This window comes from Thunnus albacares, chromosome 20 (genome assembly GCF_914725855.1).
Source record: "Thunnus albacares chromosome 20, fThuAlb1.1, whole genome shotgun sequence".
Lineage (NCBI taxonomy): Eukaryota > Metazoa > Chordata > Actinopteri > Scombriformes > Scombridae > Thunnus > Thunnus albacares.
The window spans coordinates 17177928-17196854 of NC_058125.1; the positions used below are offsets into that span (position 1 = coordinate 17177928).

At 39.9% G+C, this 18927-nt stretch overlaps 2 protein-coding genes across 2 annotated transcripts; both read left to right on the plus strand.

The window, feature by feature from the left end:
* Positions 1-652: 652 nt before the first annotated feature.
* slc18a3b (solute carrier family 18 member 3b) lies at positions 653-3639 on the plus strand. Its single transcript, XM_044336880.1, has one exon. The coding sequence runs from the start codon at positions 1263-1265 to the stop codon at positions 2829-2831; it is 1569 nt and encodes a 522-aa protein (XP_044192815.1). The 5' UTR covers positions 653-1262; the 3' UTR covers positions 2832-3639.
* Positions 3640-4245: 606 nt separating this feature from the next.
* Positions 4246-17302, plus strand: LOC122971302 (choline O-acetyltransferase-like). Its single transcript, XM_044337886.1, has 15 exons — positions 4246-4400; positions 4999-5110; positions 6027-6218; positions 7042-7160; positions 8848-8901; positions 9100-9280; positions 10639-10816; positions 10921-11090; positions 11167-11267; positions 11378-11506; positions 11609-11731; positions 11842-11983; positions 12230-12292; positions 12854-12991; positions 14944-17302. The coding sequence occupies exons 2-15, from the start codon at positions 5066-5068 to the stop codon at positions 15208-15210; spliced, it is 1902 nt and encodes a 633-aa protein (XP_044193821.1). The 5' UTR covers positions 4246-4400; positions 4999-5065; the 3' UTR covers positions 15211-17302.
* Positions 17303-18927: the final 1625 nt, after the last annotated feature.

Here is an 18927-nt window from a genome sequence, read left to right on the forward strand (position 1 = left end):
CCCTGTCTGTCTCTGGTGACGGGAGCTGTCCACAGCAACTTGGTGCTGAAACCTCATCAGCTGCAGCAGTGGATCATTTCTGAGATCAGGCTGGCACACGGCTTTTTTTGCAAATTCAAATTTTGAAAAGCTTCATTCGTAAACTACAACATTTTCCTTAAGCCCTCATTTAATTGATTCACATGAATATTTTATTTCGTTACAACGCCATGGCACTGATATTTTAGTTCCCCCCCCAAAAAAATCTATATTTCCAGAGATTGAATGGCAAGTAGTGAGTTTATAGTTATACTACTGAAGTTTGTGGAGTTTTTAGTCTGTAGATTTGTAGTCCTACAGGAGACTTGCACCCACTGTGTGTGTGTGTGTTTGGTGTAAATGTGTATGGATTTGGTATTTGTATCTTATCTTGAGATTAATATCAGATTGATTTTCTTTAGGAAAAAATATCACGGCAGCTGTTTCAATTCTGCATGCGCGTATATGCTTGCACATGAGTGTGATAGGTTATATTTTTCCACCTAACATCAAAGTCCAGAGTCTCACACTAGACATTAGGAACAAGAAAGCTTTTTTTTTCTTCCTCGCTCTTGTGGACGGGTCGTGATGTGGTGCTCACTGGCTGACTGGTTCTTATTGGTTGAAGTGTTTGCTGCCATGGTTGGAAATTAACATAAAGGAGGCAAGTGGCGAAGGGATCCACTCGGGGGCAAGCTGGTGATGCGTCACAGCTCTCGGTGAAAAGGGGAGACAAAAAAAGGGACTAAAATAGCGCCGAACCTGAGGGTTAATGTGCACCAATGGCCACGAAGTCACTTGTGGTCTCAGAGCGGAGCGCAAAAGTGCCACAGGTGACGAGGAGTATGAGCACAGAGATGGGAGCCTCTGAGTGCCCTAGGTGTTGCAAATAAGTAACAAAAATCGCTCAAAACAAACTTTGCCATGTAAGATTAGCGGTCGAAACCTCTGCACGGTGCAGAAATTCTACGATTTCACCACGTCACGTCTTGGGAGATCATGAAACAACATCGGATGTGGCTGAGGCGAGGACAAGTTGACGAAGCTGAGGAAAGCCATCTTCACCGATGAAGCAGCCAAGTTCCTCTGCGCCTCTCCCTTTACGCACAGGCGAGGTGAGGACGGAGAGCATCACTTCAAGGTAGAGAAAACACCAATGAGTCATCCGAGGTGCTGAAAGCTCGGGAGAAGACGGAAGAAGCACAACTTCTATTTCGAATCGGAAATCATTAAAAAAGCACATCATGAATGCCGAAGGGGGATCATCCGGGCTGGCCAAATCAGCCGCTGTAAAACTGTCCGAGATGGGCGAAAGAACCAAGAAGTTAGGCACCGCGATGAAAGATCCTCACCAGCAAAGAAGGATCATATTAGTGATTGTTTGCGTTGCTCTCCTGCTGGACAATATGCTCTACATGGTAATCGTGCCAATTATTCCAGACTATCTTGCTGAGCTGGAGAATGAGCAGTCAGAGCACGTCCACGAAGTGATGCATCCCAACAGTTCAACCAACAGCACAAGCCAAGACAAAAGCAACAAGGACAATTTAGATGTCCAGATAGGAGTACTTTTTGCGTCTAAAGCCATCCTGCAGCTGTTAGTAAACCCGCTGTCGGGAACTTTCATAGATCGGGTTGGATATGACATACCACTTTTAATTGGACTGACTGTCATGTTCGTTTCCACTTGCATATTTGCTTTTGGGGAGAACTATGCGACGCTCTTTGCTGCCAGAAGTTTGCAGGGTCTGGGGTCTGCTTTCGCTGACACCTCTGGAATTGCCATGATAGCCGACAAATACACCGAGGAGGCAGAGAGAAGCAAGGCGCTTGGCATCGCTCTGGCGTTTATCTCTTTCGGGAGTCTGGTGGCGCCTCCCTTCGGGGGTGTCCTGTACGAGTTTGTGGGCAAGAGAGTGCCCTTCATCGTGCTCGCCTGCATTTGCCTGGCTGACGGCTTTCTGTTGCTCACCGTGATCAAGCCGTTCTCCAACAGGACTAGAGAGAACATGCCAGTCGGCACCCCTATATACAGACTCATGATTGATCCGTACATAGCTGTGGTAGCCGGGGCGCTGACAGTGTGCAACATCCCCTTGGCTTTTCTTGAGCCCACCATAGCCAACTGGATGGAGACCACCATGCACTCCTCACAGTGGGAAATGGGACTCACGTGGCTCCCTGCCTTCTTTCCTCACGTCCTCGGTGTGTACATAACAGTTAAATTGGCAGCACAGCATCCACATTTGCAGTGGTTCTACGGAGCTTTGGGTATGGTTATCATAGGGGCAAGCTCCTGCACAGTTCCGGCATGCAAAACTTTTGGGCAGCTCATCGCGCCGTTGTGCGGCATTTGTTTTGGCATCGCACTTGTAGACACTGCCCTGTTGCCGACACTCGCTTTTCTGGTTGACGTGCGTCATGTTTCAGTGTATGGTAGTGTTTATGCTATAGCGGATATTTCCTATTCTGTCGCATATGCCATGGGTCCTATAGTAGCCGGCCAGATAGTGCACAATCTCGGGTTTGTACAACTTAATCTGGGTATGGGTCTCGTCAATGTGCTTTACGCACCAGCCCTGCTGCTGCTGCGCAACGTGTGCCAAATGAAACCGTCCTACTCAGAGAGAGATAACCTGTTAGAAGAAGCTCCGCAGGGGCTGTACGATACTATCAAAATGGAGGAGAGGAGAGGTAAAAAGAAGAGTTACAGTTCGGCAGGGAATTGCCTTCCAGTAGATGAAAATGGGTTTGACCCCTTTAGAGCACAACGGTCCGTGTCAGAGGAGTCGTCCGGTCCCGAGTATACTTAAACCGGCCACACTCTGACCGCCTCCTTCCCCCTTAAACATTCCCCTGGAGAGATTTGGATATGAGTTAGGCAGGTTATAGGCTAGTGATTAAGTACCAATGTGCAATATAAACACCCAATCACCAAATCATGATTGCGTGACCCGTTTATCCAAAGTCTTTTTTTTTCTGTTGACTGTGATTTCATTGTGTCGAACAAGTCTATGTAGCGTTTGTTATGGACGTATAACTGGAGTTTTGTGAGAGATCTATCAGCTAATGTTGACTTTGTGTGTATAACTGAGTATTGTAAAAAGGTATAAATAGATAACTGTGCGTACATGATTATATGGGACCAACTATAAGCAGCACATCCCCCCCCCCCCTTCCACAAACATACACACAAAAATAGCCTATATTTTTAGTCTCTGAAGAAACTTTTTTTACTTGCACATCAAAGGCCTGATTTTCTTTTTTTGCTCTTCGAAATTTCGTGATTTTTAATTTTGTAACACGTGGGCCTGTTTGGTATCATTTTATTTTAGATGTTTTTGTTGTTTGAAATTAAATGTATCATAATAAATGGATTTTGTACATATGTGGATATAAAGTATGCACAATGTAAATTGTTCAAACATACGTGGACCTCTGCAAAGTGTGTGTGTGTGTGTGTGTGTGTGTGTGTGTATGCGTGTTTTTGTGTGTGCGCGCGAGCGTGTATGTGTGAAACATTTTGTCAAGACGTAGCTAATGAAGTCAGTCTCCTTAAGATGAACAAATATGTATTCATTTATCAATTGTCGTTTTAATAAATCTCTGTTTGGATCAGTGTGACGGTGGTGATTTCCTTTTTATTTCGAGGTTGAAAAGAATAAAGAAGTGCGAGTGGATGAATGTAACGAATTTAGATTATAAAAGTTATTCAAAATGCCACATTGCTCTTCAAGAGGCATTCAAATACCATGGTTGGAAACAATATAATCTTAGTTCCATTATATTATATATGAAAAATAATTAAACTTCCTCTGATCAATGAAAAATAATGAGTCTCCAGAAGTCTTGTTTCAACAAGCTACACAGTCACAGAGCGAACACACACAGGGAGGGGAGATGGAGCGCACATTAGCAACACAATGGAAACCAAAAAATATATTGATGACCGGATCCAAGAGCGCAACAGTTTGGGGAATCAGGCACCAGCTCCGCAATTGTGACACATCTCAGGCTGGCAGAAACTGCAGAAAGCGCGCAGGACTTAGGGGGTGGTTGGGTAGGGAGGTGGTGGGTGGATGTGGGGGGGAAGGGTGGGGTGGGGTGGGGTGGGGGGCTGTGAGATAATATGTTCCGCGAATAGATTTCGATGGGAGGAGTTTTTTGCCTCAAGGGGGAAGGTAGACGCAAACACCTTCAGCATCTTTTTCCAAGGCGCGCTTTAATGTGGAGTCACAGCCGTATGGCGAGACGCGGGGACGGGGGACCAGTCCAGCGCCCGAACGGAGCTTTACTCTAATATGGGATATCACATCGTGGACGTGGGAGGCAATGTGATCTTCCACACACTTCTCTGACCACTTGAGTGCTACACTGATCAGGTAAGGTAACTTTTTTCTCTCTTTCAATTAACGAAAAAGGAGATTTTGTGTTTATTAAAAACTTATCATCCTACTGGATGAGCCTCTTTGGCACACAGCGAGGAAGAATATACATCCATAAAAGCTCATTTAGTCTACTTAAAAGTCCGCTTTGTTCTGAAAACACACTGAAAAGTTTGCAAGTCCTTAATCATTTCACTTGTTTTAAAGTTTAATACATTTCAGTGATTTGTAATTTTTAGTTAATCGTTTGTTTCAAGATATTGGATTTTTTTATTGAAATGTTTTACAAATTATTTTACTTTATTGGCATCATTTTTCTTTCGCATGAGGAAAACTAACCTTTTAAGACTGAAATAGAGATAAAAATGAGCTTTTAAGATGCAGATCTCTTTGCAGTGGTGAGCAATGCAGCGCAGCAGGAATTCAAGGACATGCAGCAAATTACATTAGGCTGCGAAATGATGAAGAATGGAAGCCTGCTGGTTCACTTTCAGACAGCACTAACTGCAAAGCTCAGTGGGCCCTAATTTTATTTACTGTATTTTTTTTTACTTTGCTGTTTTCTCTCTTAAATGTCTTAACGTGCTTCGTGCAGGGAAGGCTGAACTCAAGCCATCTCTAGAGGGTTTCCACATTTCCCTTGACTGGACTGGAATGCAAAGATGCCTATTTTGGAGCAACAGACAGCCAGAGACCGAGACGGCCAAGTATGATCACATGTCATTGTTTTCTTAGTGAAAGTGTTTATCTTTATATTAGCACAAATACTAAACACCTTCACTTTTTTTTCAATAATTTTTTAATAATGAGCGCTTCTGCTGTCCATGGTGCTGAAGTTGGCAAAAGTTCAGCACCACGGACAGCTCCTGGTCCACTAACATTAACTGACCGCTAGGGGCGAACATTTGATGGAAGGCCTTTCATCCCTCTGGAGCAAAACCACCCATATTTTAACTATTTTATTTCAAAAAATAGACATACTTCACCTCTGTATTTCTCTAGTCATCTAATGAAATTTGAGCTATAGATAGATTATATTTTATGGGAATTTAACCAGTTGTTTACTGCAGTTTGGTTGGCTAAAGATAGATTATATTGTAAGGGAATTGTTTACTGTGGTATAGTTGCCACTTGGTCTTCCTGTCTTCAATTTTTGTTTGTTTGTTTTCCAGAGCAACATTTTATACATCTTTGCGCAAAAAATTAAAATACATTAAAAAAAAAAATACTTCTCCCATTTTCAAGAATCCACAGCAAGAAATTATTTCACCATTCCAACACACAGGTCAACATCAACAGCTGCGGTTACTAACAGTAACAGTATGCAAATGACCGAACATCAGACACAAAAGATAATCAATTTGTATCTCCCTTCCTTAAAAAAAAAAACAACAGTATTTCCAAGTCCCACAAGACTATGGGATTTATTTGCAAATAGGCCTTGAAGCATTAAAGATGAATTATTAACTCTGGTTCTAATAATAAAAGCATAAAAAAAAGATCTTACCCCTTTGGCCCTCTCACTAATTAACAATAACTGAAACATTAAAATGCTGAACAGCTGCTGTCCTTTCATTACTTATTATCACTATTTATACCAATCTGTTGTTTTTGTGACATCAGGTGCTGCCAAAGGTCCCTGTGCCCCCACTGAAGCAAACCCTCGACACGTACCTGAAGTGTGTCCAGCACCTAGTGAAGGAGGAGCAGTTTAAAAAAACAAAGGCCATCGTGGAGAAGTTTGGGGCTCCTGGAGGTGCTGGAGAGGTTCTCCAGAAGAAGCTTCTAGAGAGGAGGGACAAGACAACCAACTGGGTAAACTTTCACATCATGCAAGATAAAAAACACTGCTGCCTCATTTTATCAAGGTGCATAAACTGGGAAAAAGACAGAAAAAAGAAAAAACACATCCAACTATGCAACATTTTTCTATCCCCTGTATCAATAAAGACATTTTGGTTTATTGTAATTTAAGAGTAACTGGGTATGTTTCTCCTCTCCGCCTTTTTTCTAATTAATTGAATATTCATTTGGAAAACTCATTAAAGTCATTACCTAATGTTCATCATTCAATATCTTTAGTATTATAAAATGTCTGTTTTTCTTCATTTAATACAAAGTATGTACATTTATTATAGAGGATCTGATATAATGAATTTGAGGTTTATTAATGCAGTATTTTTAATCAGCATCATCTTTTTTGTGCTTTTTTTGTAATAATCATGTTTGAACCTTTGCATCTGTGCTATTTTAAAAAGAAAATGCCCTCTGATTTTGTCTCCAAGATGGCGAAGTTCCTGAAATAATATAATATATAACCCATTCATAAGAGTTGAAAACAGTGAAACACCCGGCGATGAAGATTTATCGGAGTCTCTGTTTGTCCTTTGTTGCTTCAGTCTCTCTCTCTCGGAGTCTGGGTGATCGGTCAGTCCACAACTCATCCAGCTCTGTGAAATCTATCACGCTCCCACTCTCACATTGGCTCTCACCCACTCTCCTTTTCATCTGGCAGTGATACACTGTAATAGGTTTTTTACTCCATTGCTCACAGGTCTCAACTCTGAAGATAATAACTTGAGTCCAAATCGCTTAACGAAGCAACATTTCTCAAAAAGCGTCTATGTGTGTTTCTCAGGTCTATGACTACTGGCTGGAAGACATGTACTTGAACAACAGGTTGGCCCTACCGGTCAACTCCAGTCCTGTCATGGTGTTTCCTAAGCAGACGTTCAGAGATCATAAGGATGCTCTCAGGTATGTGCTGGGAGTTTTTTTGGCTCTGCTTTTGTTCAGACTATATAATGTTTACATGTGCTGAGTTTTAAAAATGTATCCACCCTCTCTGTGATGTACCAGAGACAGTGATAAAAGTTACACAAACATGACTCTACTGCGCAACAACAGAATCATGTGAGGGTCAGTGAGAGGAGCAGTTAAAAAGAAAATCTTATCCTAAATCACTTTACACTGGGAAGAAACATTACTGTGAATATATATATACAATATATATAATACTTTCTTACAGTAAATAATGCAACAGAACATCAAGATTTTCATCAACTGAGTTTGAAAGCTGAAAATATTTCAGCCATGTAAACGTCTGGTAAAAGTCAGATTTCAGATTGAGTCACTTGATTGAGGTGAAATGTCTTTTTTGTAAACTGAATGGTGATAAAAAGAAAGGAAAACATTTTAGCAGCCTCAATACAACAGAATTACAAAGAATACGATTATTTTCAGTTGCTTCTTTTGTCCAACCAACGGTCCAACTCCCACAGATACTGAGTTTACTTTCACTTACAGGATAGACAAGAAAAAGAGGCAATTGAGGAAAACTGGAACATTATTCATTTTTGCTTAAAATTTTACCAAAAAGATGAATCCTTTATCAAAATGGTTGCAGATTAATTTTATGTCAATTGATTATTAGATTAATCGTTTCAACTCTTATGGAAACCCTCTGTCTTCCCTGTCTCTGTGCAAACCTGCATTTAATACCCTCAAGTTGAACACGTACACCACATTCTCTCACAAAATTCAAGTCATTGAGAAAAAGGTAGTAAATCAATGTCACCTAATAACTCCCAGAATGTACTGAACAACACAGATTGTAACTTGCAGAATGCTTGAAGACCAATTTAATGTGTCCAGAGGTTTAGATGTCAATTAAGTGAGAACAGCAACGGTTGGATATTGCTCATTTTACTTTTCTGTAAAGAAAAGTAACAATATTAACAATACAAAACATACTGTACATTATATCATTCAGTTCTGTGGCTGCTGAGAGGTTTATGTTCTTCTCAGCAGACATGGACACAGATTAAGATCAGAGCAGACATGGAAAGAATCACTGGCATCATCTCTTGGACAAATCTCTGCCCATTATTAAATGAGCTGTGGTCCACCAGACATTACACCAGTCCGCCCGGACCTGTAACTCACCATTAGCTTTTGTCAGCTTGCGCCGCACTAACTGAATATTTCCAGAGCACCCCAAGCAGCTGGTAATCTACTGACACGACCACTTATTAGATTGGGAGTGACAGGGCCAAACTCTCCACAGAGACTGCTAGTCAGGCCTCATTTAGGGGTGTGGTGCACTGTGGCCGCCTTCTTTGTATTGATCTGGCTTTGAACGTAATAACACCAAAGACAAATGACATACAACATAAGACTTGACAGGGCTCTGTGTTTTCCCTATTTGCCCCCACCGCCTACTCACACATACAGGCTGGCTCTCTCTCTCACACACAGACACAGATAAACACACATGCTCACCCACTGTATCCTAGTAATTTACCATAATGTGATTACTGTTAGTCCTTTGAGAGATGGGAGTACATCTAATTATAATCACTTGCCAGTCCACTGTATGTGTGTGTTTGGTGTTTATACAGCAAACCCTGCGCCTTTTTAATTTCATCCTTTTCACTCTTTTAAGATTTGCTGCTCGTCTCATCAGAGGAGTGTTGGAGTATAAGGCTCTCGTTGATGAGTAAGTTTAACTTGTAATGGATTACCTGCCACCTTGCACCCTAAGCTTCCACCTGCATGTCTCTGCACGCACCACACCTCATCTATGTTACCCCCACAGCCCCAGTGTGCAGTCAGTCAATTTAAAACCAAACTATACTAATAAGTCACCAAGTAAGAGAGTCAGAGGTAATATGATGTGTGTAATAATGTCTCTCAGGCGAGCGCTCCCTGTGGAGTTTGCCCGAGGCCAGCTGGCTGGGACCCCTCTGTGCATGGAGCAGTACTACCGCCTCTTCAGCTCCTACCGCTACCCGGGGCTAAAGACAGACACGCTGAAGGTCCAGATGAACGCGGCCTCCTCAGCGCCGGAGCACATCATCGTGGCGTGCAAGAACCAGGTCAGGACACTGGCCTCTGAGGAGACTTTTCATACTCCATCAGACATCTAAGTGAAGACACTGTCCAGTCCATGTGAGAGAAAATATAAGTGAATGTAAGGATGTTTTAACATTATATTAAGTTTATCTGCAGATGCAGCTGAATATTTTTTTCACCAAAGTGCTCCAGAGATGTGAAGAATTTACCACTGCATGCAGCAATACTGGCCTCTAGTGCAGATAAACTCTTCCTTCATCAGAATTCAAAGTATAGGACTTTCCTGGACATCTAATTTGGCTGTGGAAGATATTTTGTTATCTATTCTGTTGGTGCCACCTTTGAATGTAATGTATTACAGATATCACAGGGGCATCTAACTGAAAAAGCCAAGATCCTCTCCACTCTGTTGAACCTCAGTACTTAATACAAGTGGTTTTCTTTTCCAAGTAACATGTACTTGGAATAGTCATCATCTGTATATACATCATTCTGCACAGTGAAGCTCAAACATCCAACTGAAAGACAAAAACAGATATTTGACTGGAGTGGGGACTTTAAATTCAGGCATTAGACTAAATATCCTATTTTAGTGAAAAATACTAGTACCTATCAGTCAGTTTTCATCATATATGTACTGTATTTAAAATGTATCCCCTTCTTTTTTATAGAGCTGCATTTTGTAAGTTTCCCAACTGATCATAATTCAAAAGTGAAGTCTTTTTTTCTGGTGTTTACAAGCACAACTGATGTAAACAACTTCGATTTAATGGTGGTCTAGTTAACTTTTGTGAGTTTGTTCCACAATCTGTAGTCTGTGCCAGTTACCATCTCATTCCCTCATATTGTTTTTGAGTCCTGACTGATAGTCCTTTATAGAGATTCCCATCGATGCATAAAACCTGTGCCGCCATCATCTGCAGGTCCAAGGCTACTACCATTTTGATTTCATTTAGCTTTGCCTTTAAATTAACATGGAGAAAAAGGCTGAGAGACAGCACAAGAGGAGCTCTCACCTGGAAATGGTTCTGGGAACTATCAATCTATGGCACATAAGGGCCTGTCCCTATGGAGATACAGGCAGTTAACTAAATTACAGTTGATTAAATCTGTCTGAGAGCTTCCTTGAGTCGCATTTTTAACTGATCACAGCGGAGGAGCCATGTTTTATGTTGCAGTTGGCCATTTTTAGTCCCTGTCATTATTACTAGTGCCCTTGTTATCTCAGCGGTTCAAATACTGTACCACAGTAACAATAAAGCTCTGACATAAAGGAGACATCTCAGCATAAATATTCCCTACTAAAGTTGCATCCTGTGATACAGTACATGATGGAATAGTTAAGAACTGTATGGTTTCTGTAATCTATTTTTCTCACTAGTTTTTCGTGTTGGATGTAGTCGCAAACAGCAAGCAGCTCAACGAGACAGAAATCTTATCCCAACTGGAGAAAATCATGAAAATGGCAGGAAACGCAGAAGAGAGACTCCCTCCTTTTGGCATCCTGACATCTGATGGAAGGACAGAATGGGCACAAGCGAGAGATGCACTAACGAAAGGTCTCAGCTCTTATGTCTTCACTTTCAGAAGTTTTAACCAACTGTAAACAGTTTTCAGAGAAATAAACCAAGACATATCTGATCTCCCAACCTCTTCTATCCAGATCAAACCAACAGGGACTCTTTGGCCCTGATAGAAAGCTGTCTCTGTGTGGTGTGTCTGGATGAGCCCAATGGCTTGGACCCCAATGATACGAACAGGGCCCTGCTGATGCTGCATGGTGGCGGCCGTGAGAGGAATGGGGCAAACCGCTGGTATGACAAGTCAATGCAGGTAAGACCATGCTGATGGCACTTTAATCCTGCATGGACGGAGACTTTGGCCTGTTAGTTAATCTGTCTTCTCTCAGTTTGTTATAGGAATGGATGGCGTATGTGGAGTGGTGTGCGAGCACTCACCTTTTGAGGGTATAGTTCTGGTGCAGTGCTCGGAATACCTGATGAAATATATGTAAGTCAGCCCACTGCAGCAGGATATAACTGTACATCAGATATTGTTTTCTCAATGAATGCTGCTGAGGTCAACAGTGAAGGAGATCTAAATGTTGTTGTTCTCAACAGAACTGGGACCCCATCAAAGATAGTGACATCTTCCAGCATCAGAGAGCTTCCCCCTCCAAGGAAACTTCTCTGGAAATGTAACCCACACATCCAAGGACTCTTAGCGGCATCTGGAGACCGACTCCAGAGGCAAGACACACACAAACAAAAAAACACATAATCATATCTACAAACAATTCCAAGTATTTCCAAAGACACTAGGTCTCATATTGTCTTTGCTTTCTCCTCCAGGCTGGTGAATAATCTCGACATGGATGTTTTCAAGTTTAAAGTTTATGGAAAAGAATTCATCAAAAAGCAGAAGATGAGTCCAGACGCATTCATACAAGTTGCCTTACAACTCGCATTTTACAAGTAAAGCACATCCCAGATCTAGAGCTTCAAATCTTAATTTACAAAAAATTACTTACTATTCCCTTTCAAATATGTTGATGTTTCAATGATTGCTTTTGTCGTGATCTCAGATGCAATGGAAGGCTCGTTTCCACCTATGAGAGTGCGTCGATCCGGCGTTTCCAAGAGGGTCGGGTAGATAATATTCGCTCAGCCACTGCTGAGGCCCTGGCCTTTGTGAAGTCCATGACAGATGAGAGGGGCACTTTCACCGTGAGTCATTTTTCTCACTTTGACAGACTAACTCCCATATTACTTCTCATCAAGCCCGCTCAGACGAAACAGGTGCGACCAGCTACCTCAGCATGCCAAACCCAGTCTCCCTATTGAAGCAGATGATCTCCCCGCAGATTTAACAGCTCTATGAAAAATGGATTTACTAGCAGTATTGTATTACTTTTGTGAAAACTGCCCCATGTTTCCATTTTTTCACTAAATTATTTTTCACTTTTCTTGCAGGATTCAGAAAAAATTAAACGATTGAGGGATGCAATTAATGCCCAGACAAATTATACAATTGCAGTAAGTATTTCATACCAGCTTTTGATCAGTGTCATAGACAAAGTTTAAATGTGTAAGCATTAAAACATTATGTTGAACTGATTCTAAACCCAAAATGTATCTTTTGAGTGTCAAAAACTCACCACCTATAGACTTCAAAAGTGAAATTTTGTTTGATCATTCTTCACAGAGGGCAGCAGCTGCGGTAAGCTTGAAAAACATATTGGTTACAATGGATAACAATAGTTTTAATGCCAGGAAAAAAGAAATCAATTAATACATTTTGGTTGGAGTATCACAATAAGGAGCTGGTGGATACACAGTGGGGCTATTGTTCAAAATCTTTAAAGGCACAGGTCACAACTGGTGTGCAGTACCCTTTCAATCCAAAACATATCTACATGGTTTGTGGTCCAACTGCAGCCCAGGAAGTTCAGCAAACATCTGAATTCTGTTGTGACAGTCAAGGTGGAGGGTATATTTTACACAAAGCAGGACTGGGCCTGTAAATCCCATCTCTGTTCATACTGAGACTCTTGCTGAAAAGGCTGCATTAGCACTGAGGGAAAACATGTTTTTCAGGCTATTACAGGAATGGCAATAGACAATCATCTCCTTGGACTTCTGAGGATCGCAAAGGAGCTCAACATGGAGAAGCCAGAGATCTTCTGCGATGAGACATATCTGGCCAGTAACCAATTCATCCTTTCTACCAGTCAGGTAACATGTGATCTGAAACTATTCTAACATTTTCTCTCTTCAAATTATTACTTTAAGGTCTCTCTGGCTAAGGAACCCAAACGCAGTTTTATAAGAATTTGACTTAATCAGTGATGCTTAAAATTTCCGCTCATGATTGATAAAGGACAGGTAGTACCATATATACATATACTTCCCTAGAACCCTGACTCATCAAGTTCAACATGTGTCTTTATACACACAGAGATAAAAACAGAAATAAGAATTGGCTTTAGAGTTCTCATTTCACAAAGAATACAGAGGAGCTGCTGTTGAGGGAATATTGGTGAATCTTCTGCTGCTTTGCTTATAATCTGTCTGAACTTCCTCCTCTTGTGAACAGAGGTACAGTTATGGAAAACACTTCCAGTCACTGTGAAAGAAATGTTTTTGCTTTGGCTTTTTTCAAATGTGAAAAGAGATACAGTTCTTGGACCCTATGAATATCAAGTTCCTCTGTGTCTTCACTACCATGACCATGAATTACAAGAAGACGGAGATCAGCCAACACCACCTAGAGCAGCAACAGCACCAGGAATTTTGAGCAAGAGGAGCATTTGATTTATTTTTATGCCCTGCACCCTGATAAGCAGACAGTTCTGTCTGTGGTGTGTTAAAGAACTTTGAAAACATGACTGCATTTAGCACTAAGCTGTATAGACAATAAAGAGAACCAATTACAAAAGGCTGAAGAAATCTCTAAAAAAAGATTACTAAGACTGCAAAAAAGAAATGCACTTACAACACAACAAAACTTTACAAAACGCATAAGACTAATTAGAAAGTTTTGAAAACAGCCAGGTGGCTGCTGGTGTTTGGGAGCATCACTGAGGGCTCTGTGCTTGCTCCTAAAGTCTTTTTAATTGGAGACCCTGTCAGATTCATCTGCTATCCTCTGCACTGAGTTTTTTTCCTCCAGATGATCTCTGTATTTAGCTTTAGCACTTGAATCCCACACTTGAAAATGTTTTTTTTCTACTAACACAAGTTGTTAAGACAGCCATACACATAAACTATATATACAAAGACTCACTACACAACAGCACACATTCACAAGAGCTGACAGTTGCATTGTTATTTGACCGACTGAGGGGTGGTTAATGCTACAACAGCATGTAATGATTATGGGATGACTCTTTAGCTTTGATACACTTTTCCATTTCTGACAGCAAAGCAAAGAGCATCTGCAGTTTACATTGAGCAGTGACTAAACAAAGTCACATTTATAATGTGCAGTCACTGGTAGTCATCCATGACATTTCCAACAAAATTCATGGGCGTTTTGCTCCTCACTTTTGCTTATTAATAAAGTAAAATGATTCAACCCACATCCTGTTCTCCATAACTTTGCTATTTTAACATCCTGTGTCAGTGAGCTCTTTCCTGATGCATTTTGCATTAGTGAAAGATGCAGTGCCTATAGAAACATTGACTTCATCTATGGAAAATATGAGAAAATATGATATTACACAGTTCTTCCAGTGGTGCATCAACGCATCAAATATGTCTGGGGAAAAACTCCCAGAGTGTTAACACCACTTAGACCAGGTGAAAGCTTTTATCCTGCATATAAAGTTGATGAAAAGAAAGTGAATTGACAACTATTTTGATATTCTGTTAATCATTGAGGTAATTTATCATGCAAAAATACCAAGCAATTGTTAGTTTCAGATTGTCAAATGTTAAATGTAAGGATTTTCTGCTTTTCTCTGTTTTAGGAGTGTAAACTGAATATTTAGACTGTTGGTTGGACAAAACAAGAAATCTAAGGATGTCGTCCTGGGCATTTTTCTCTATTTTCCAATAATGAAAATAAGTTGTATTTGCAGCCCTGATCTGATTCATCATCTCTCACAAATGCAAAACTAACAGCTCTTTGTCACGACTAGCTACAGTAAAGTGGTCTAACCTAGGTTGTGTCCTCCTGTCTCCAGGTCCCTACCACAGTGGAGATGTTCTGTTGCTACGGCCCAGTGGTGCCAAATGGCTATGGTGCCTGTTACAACCCACAATCAGACCACATCATCTTCTGTGTGTCCAGTTTTTGGGAGAGCACGCAGACGAGCTCGGCTGTTTTCGTCAAAGCCCTGAACGAGGGCCTGCTGGAAATCAGGGACCTGTGCAATAGTAGCGGCACTGCAGCTACCAAACCGGCTGATAGCAGCCAGGGAGCTGGTCAGCCTCGCAAATCAGGGAAGTAAGCCATACTGAAAGAGCACTCCCACTCAGCTGCTCCTCTCAACACTTTTAGACTTAGACTTTAGCTTTAGTCTCACTAGTGTCTTTGTTGTCTGTGCAATAGTGCTCCTTTCACCACAAAATGAAAAGCCTTAAAATCCTCATGTAACTGTAAGTAGTATATAAATATCAAAAAATGTGAATGGAAAACTTTTTCTTTTTTTTTTGGATGTGTAGACATCAGAATGATTTTGGGTCCATCATTGACACCCACTTGATTCAGTAGACTTAGATTAACTGGTCTGCTGCCTTTAGGAAACTGAAGCCATGTCCGCTTTGAAGCACTGATGTGAGGGGCAACTCCTCAATCAGAGAGTGATTTTACTGAATGATCTCAATGTATATCTTACACACACATATAGAGTAGTTAACGTAATATACTGTACATGGCAGGAATCTGTAAAAATTAAAAAAAATACATACAGTATACTTAAGTGACTTATAACAATCATGACGTCCTGTAAATGTGATTCTGCCAACCTGTTTGTGTGTGCCATTATGTAAAAAAAAACAAACAAACTGGATTAATAATATAAATATAATATTTTAATGAGATAAAGTTATTTTTACTGTTGTCATGTTTGAGTAGTTATGTACATGTTTTTGATGCCATTAATACTAAAGTTGCCAAAGAGATCATATGTAAGTGAAATCAGTTTGATGAGGCACATTATAAAAAATATATGAATGAATAACTGTAAAAATAGAGGACAGGTTAAAGACAATAGAGATGTGTGAAGGGAAAAACTGGTTTCAGTGGTACATTTGAAGTCATCTGTGAACTTGTGCCGTGTGTATGTGTTCCACATTATAGCAATAGTTAATAGTGTAAAGTTAAATGAGCAGTACCTTAAAAGCAAGATCTAGTCCAGTGGTGACTGAGGCAAACCACTGTGTTTATGTGTACAGTAAAAAAAAAAAAAAGTGCTTTTATTTGCACTTAGAGGTAGAATGAGGGTAGTCATGTGTTGTTATATTGTAGGTACATTGTGCAATAACAAAATAGCAAGTGCAGTGAGGGTATATGTGCAATTTACCAAATCAATTCATTAGATGCATGGAGCTTATGTAATATTAAATAAACTATGGTTGCTATTTTTGATATTAAGAGATACTGGACTGACATTAGAATGAATTTTGGCAATGTACACGGTGCATGATGTTTTGGTCAAAAATGTCCATTGAAGGTGTAATGTGACGTAGGATTCCTCTACAAATGTACTGTATATTGTGGGTCTTGTTTCAATCTGTGGTGGTTCGTGTCATAGCAAATCAAATCAGTGGTCTTTAGCAGTGAAAATGTGAGGATATTTGTTGTCCTGTGTCCAGATGACACTTACTGTATGTTTGTCATCTGTGTATCATCAGCCAAAGTGAATGTGAACCATGAAGATCGTTTTTTTTTTTAAAAAGTCCATATCAAGAAAAGGCTACACACATGCATGTTTATTCTTACATACTAACTGTATTTTTATATGTTCAAAACTTATATGATGAAAATTATTCTTAGAGTACATAGAAATAATAAAACTGCCTTAAAATAAAGTGATGCAAACTATTTTCCACAGTTCCTCCCAGATATTATATTCTATAAGTGTTAAATGTTGTTTCACCTCTGATAATTAATTTGTGTTTCTACCTGTGCTGTTGTTTCCTGTCTGTTACTGAGTGACAAATGCAAAAGAATGTATTGTTTGTCATGTATTATTCAGTGAGGTTTTCCCTTTTCCCTGTGGTTAAATTATGTTATTATATTAATTGTCCTACGGCAAAGCATTAATGTAGTAATTTTTGCACTCATCCATGATGCTTTTTGTCAATGGTCATTTGTAACATGTCACTGACAGGGAGAATATATTTATCAGGTCATTAATGAATGTTCAGTGAAAAGTCATATGTTTCTCATTGTAAAAAAGAAAACAAAAATCTCATTTATTTTTTTGGCTATGACACTATCTTGTTGATTGAAAACATCAAATTAAGCTGTATTAAAACTGTTGTGCAGTGAAAAACTATATACTCAATTCCAGAAATAAAATGAACTTCAAACTATTGCATGTCAGTGTTTTCTGATATTAATTTGATGTTCTGACTAAATATTTTCTCTTTAAATATGATTCTCAAATTAGCTTGGTGGCACAAAATGAGGTCACCAAAGTGAAAATTAAATACTTGTGTTATTGTCTGGGTGTTTATTCATTTGTGCACTTTAGTAGGTCACAACACATAGAGCCTTGAGTAAAACAGAGCAAAGTTGAAATGCTCTACTTATGCTGGAAATATATCCAAAGACCAGTCTTAATGCAGTATGGCCTGACAGACATTCAGTATTAATTGAACTCCACATCATTCAGGATTACCACTTTGAACAGACTGAATTAATTTAGCCCAGTTTACCATTTCATTGCAACTGCACTTCAAACCACTTTATCACAATTTGGGTACCAAAAGTACAATTCTTTCGCCATTAACTCCTTAACTTGACTCAAACATCTCAATTAAAAATATATATGAATATGAACAGTCAAATTTATACAAGATACACAAGATGTGACAATTTCACTCTGTTTAATTAGTGATCCAAATGCCTGGTGTTTCTCTAAAATTGGTTTATCAATCTTAAATAAATATAAGGACCAACACTGAACAATAACTACTGCTAGAAGATTACTGATGTTTTCTGATGCTGTGAAAGGTTTGTTTACATCAGTAATGGTTGTTAACACTGGAGTAAAACAGTGTTTAATTGTAACAATGTGGCATCTTCAATTAAAATATCATGCACACAAGCACAAATATATGTTTATTTATCCCTTCCAAAAATAATGCTGAGCTAACATAACTGAAAAGTAAACTCTAACCAGTTCAAAAGCAGAAGGGTGCTGATCAGTCTCAAGTGCAACTGTAATTGGAGGAACAACTGGACTCATTTGCATGGGGTTGTCTGTTTACAGCTTGGCTACTTTACTGACACAGTCCCAACAGATGGCCTTGTTTCACTGGAATCTGATAAGGTCTTCAGGGAGAGACCCAAATTTAATTCACCATTGGCTAAACCACTGAACCAGGTCGACCAAGTACCCAAAAACATTAGTCAAGCCTCCATGAACTGGTCACGCAAACTCTTGTGCTTTAAACAAACAGTTCAGTGTGTTAATGGTAACAAGCACAAAACTATCTAGTTCTATAATATTGCATATCATCATCTCTGCATTTGGTGGTTGTATGTCATATATAATATCATTGCTCAGCTAAAAGAGGTTAGTTGAACTTCATTTGTATAAACCTGATTTGCATAAAAGCAGGCGATTAGACAATACACTACCACCATTCACCAAATAGATTTGCAAGCTAATATTAAAAAGACAATGCCAGTATGAACATATTCAACATATTCAGTGCCTGGTTGCAGGGCAGCAGGTTAAGAAAAGTAGACCAGATGTAGACTCACATCCTCCAGCTCCTACTGGGGGATCCAAGAAGGCCTTCTTAGACTGAGTGGGTTATGTAATCAGTCTTAATCAAGGTAGTCTCGTACAATCCCTGCACCTATGGTGATGGTACACTGAGCTGTCTGTTGATCTCACATCTTATCCTCACTTATGAAAAAGACCCTGAGATACTTGAAGTCCTTCAGTGGGGCAGTGACTTGCTCCAAACTCAAAGAATTTTCCATATTC

Bases quoted from the DNA above. Each gene is read 5' to 3' on its own strand.
- slc18a3b (XM_044336880.1), top strand. From the start codon at position 1,263: ATGAATGCCGAAGGGGGATCATCCGGGCTGGCCAAATCAGCCGCTGTA.
- LOC122971302 (XM_044337886.1), top strand. From the start codon at position 5,066: ATGCCTATTTTGGAGCAACAGACAGCCAGAGACCGAGACGGCCAA. The intron at 5,111-6,026 runs GTATGATCACAT...TTGTGACATCAG, and splicing joins CCAGAGACCGAGACGGCCAA to GTGCTGCCAAAGGTCCCTGT. The intron at 6,219-7,041 runs GTAAACTTTCAC...TGTGTTTCTCAG, and splicing joins GGGACAAGACAACCAACTGG to GTCTATGACTACTGGCTGGA.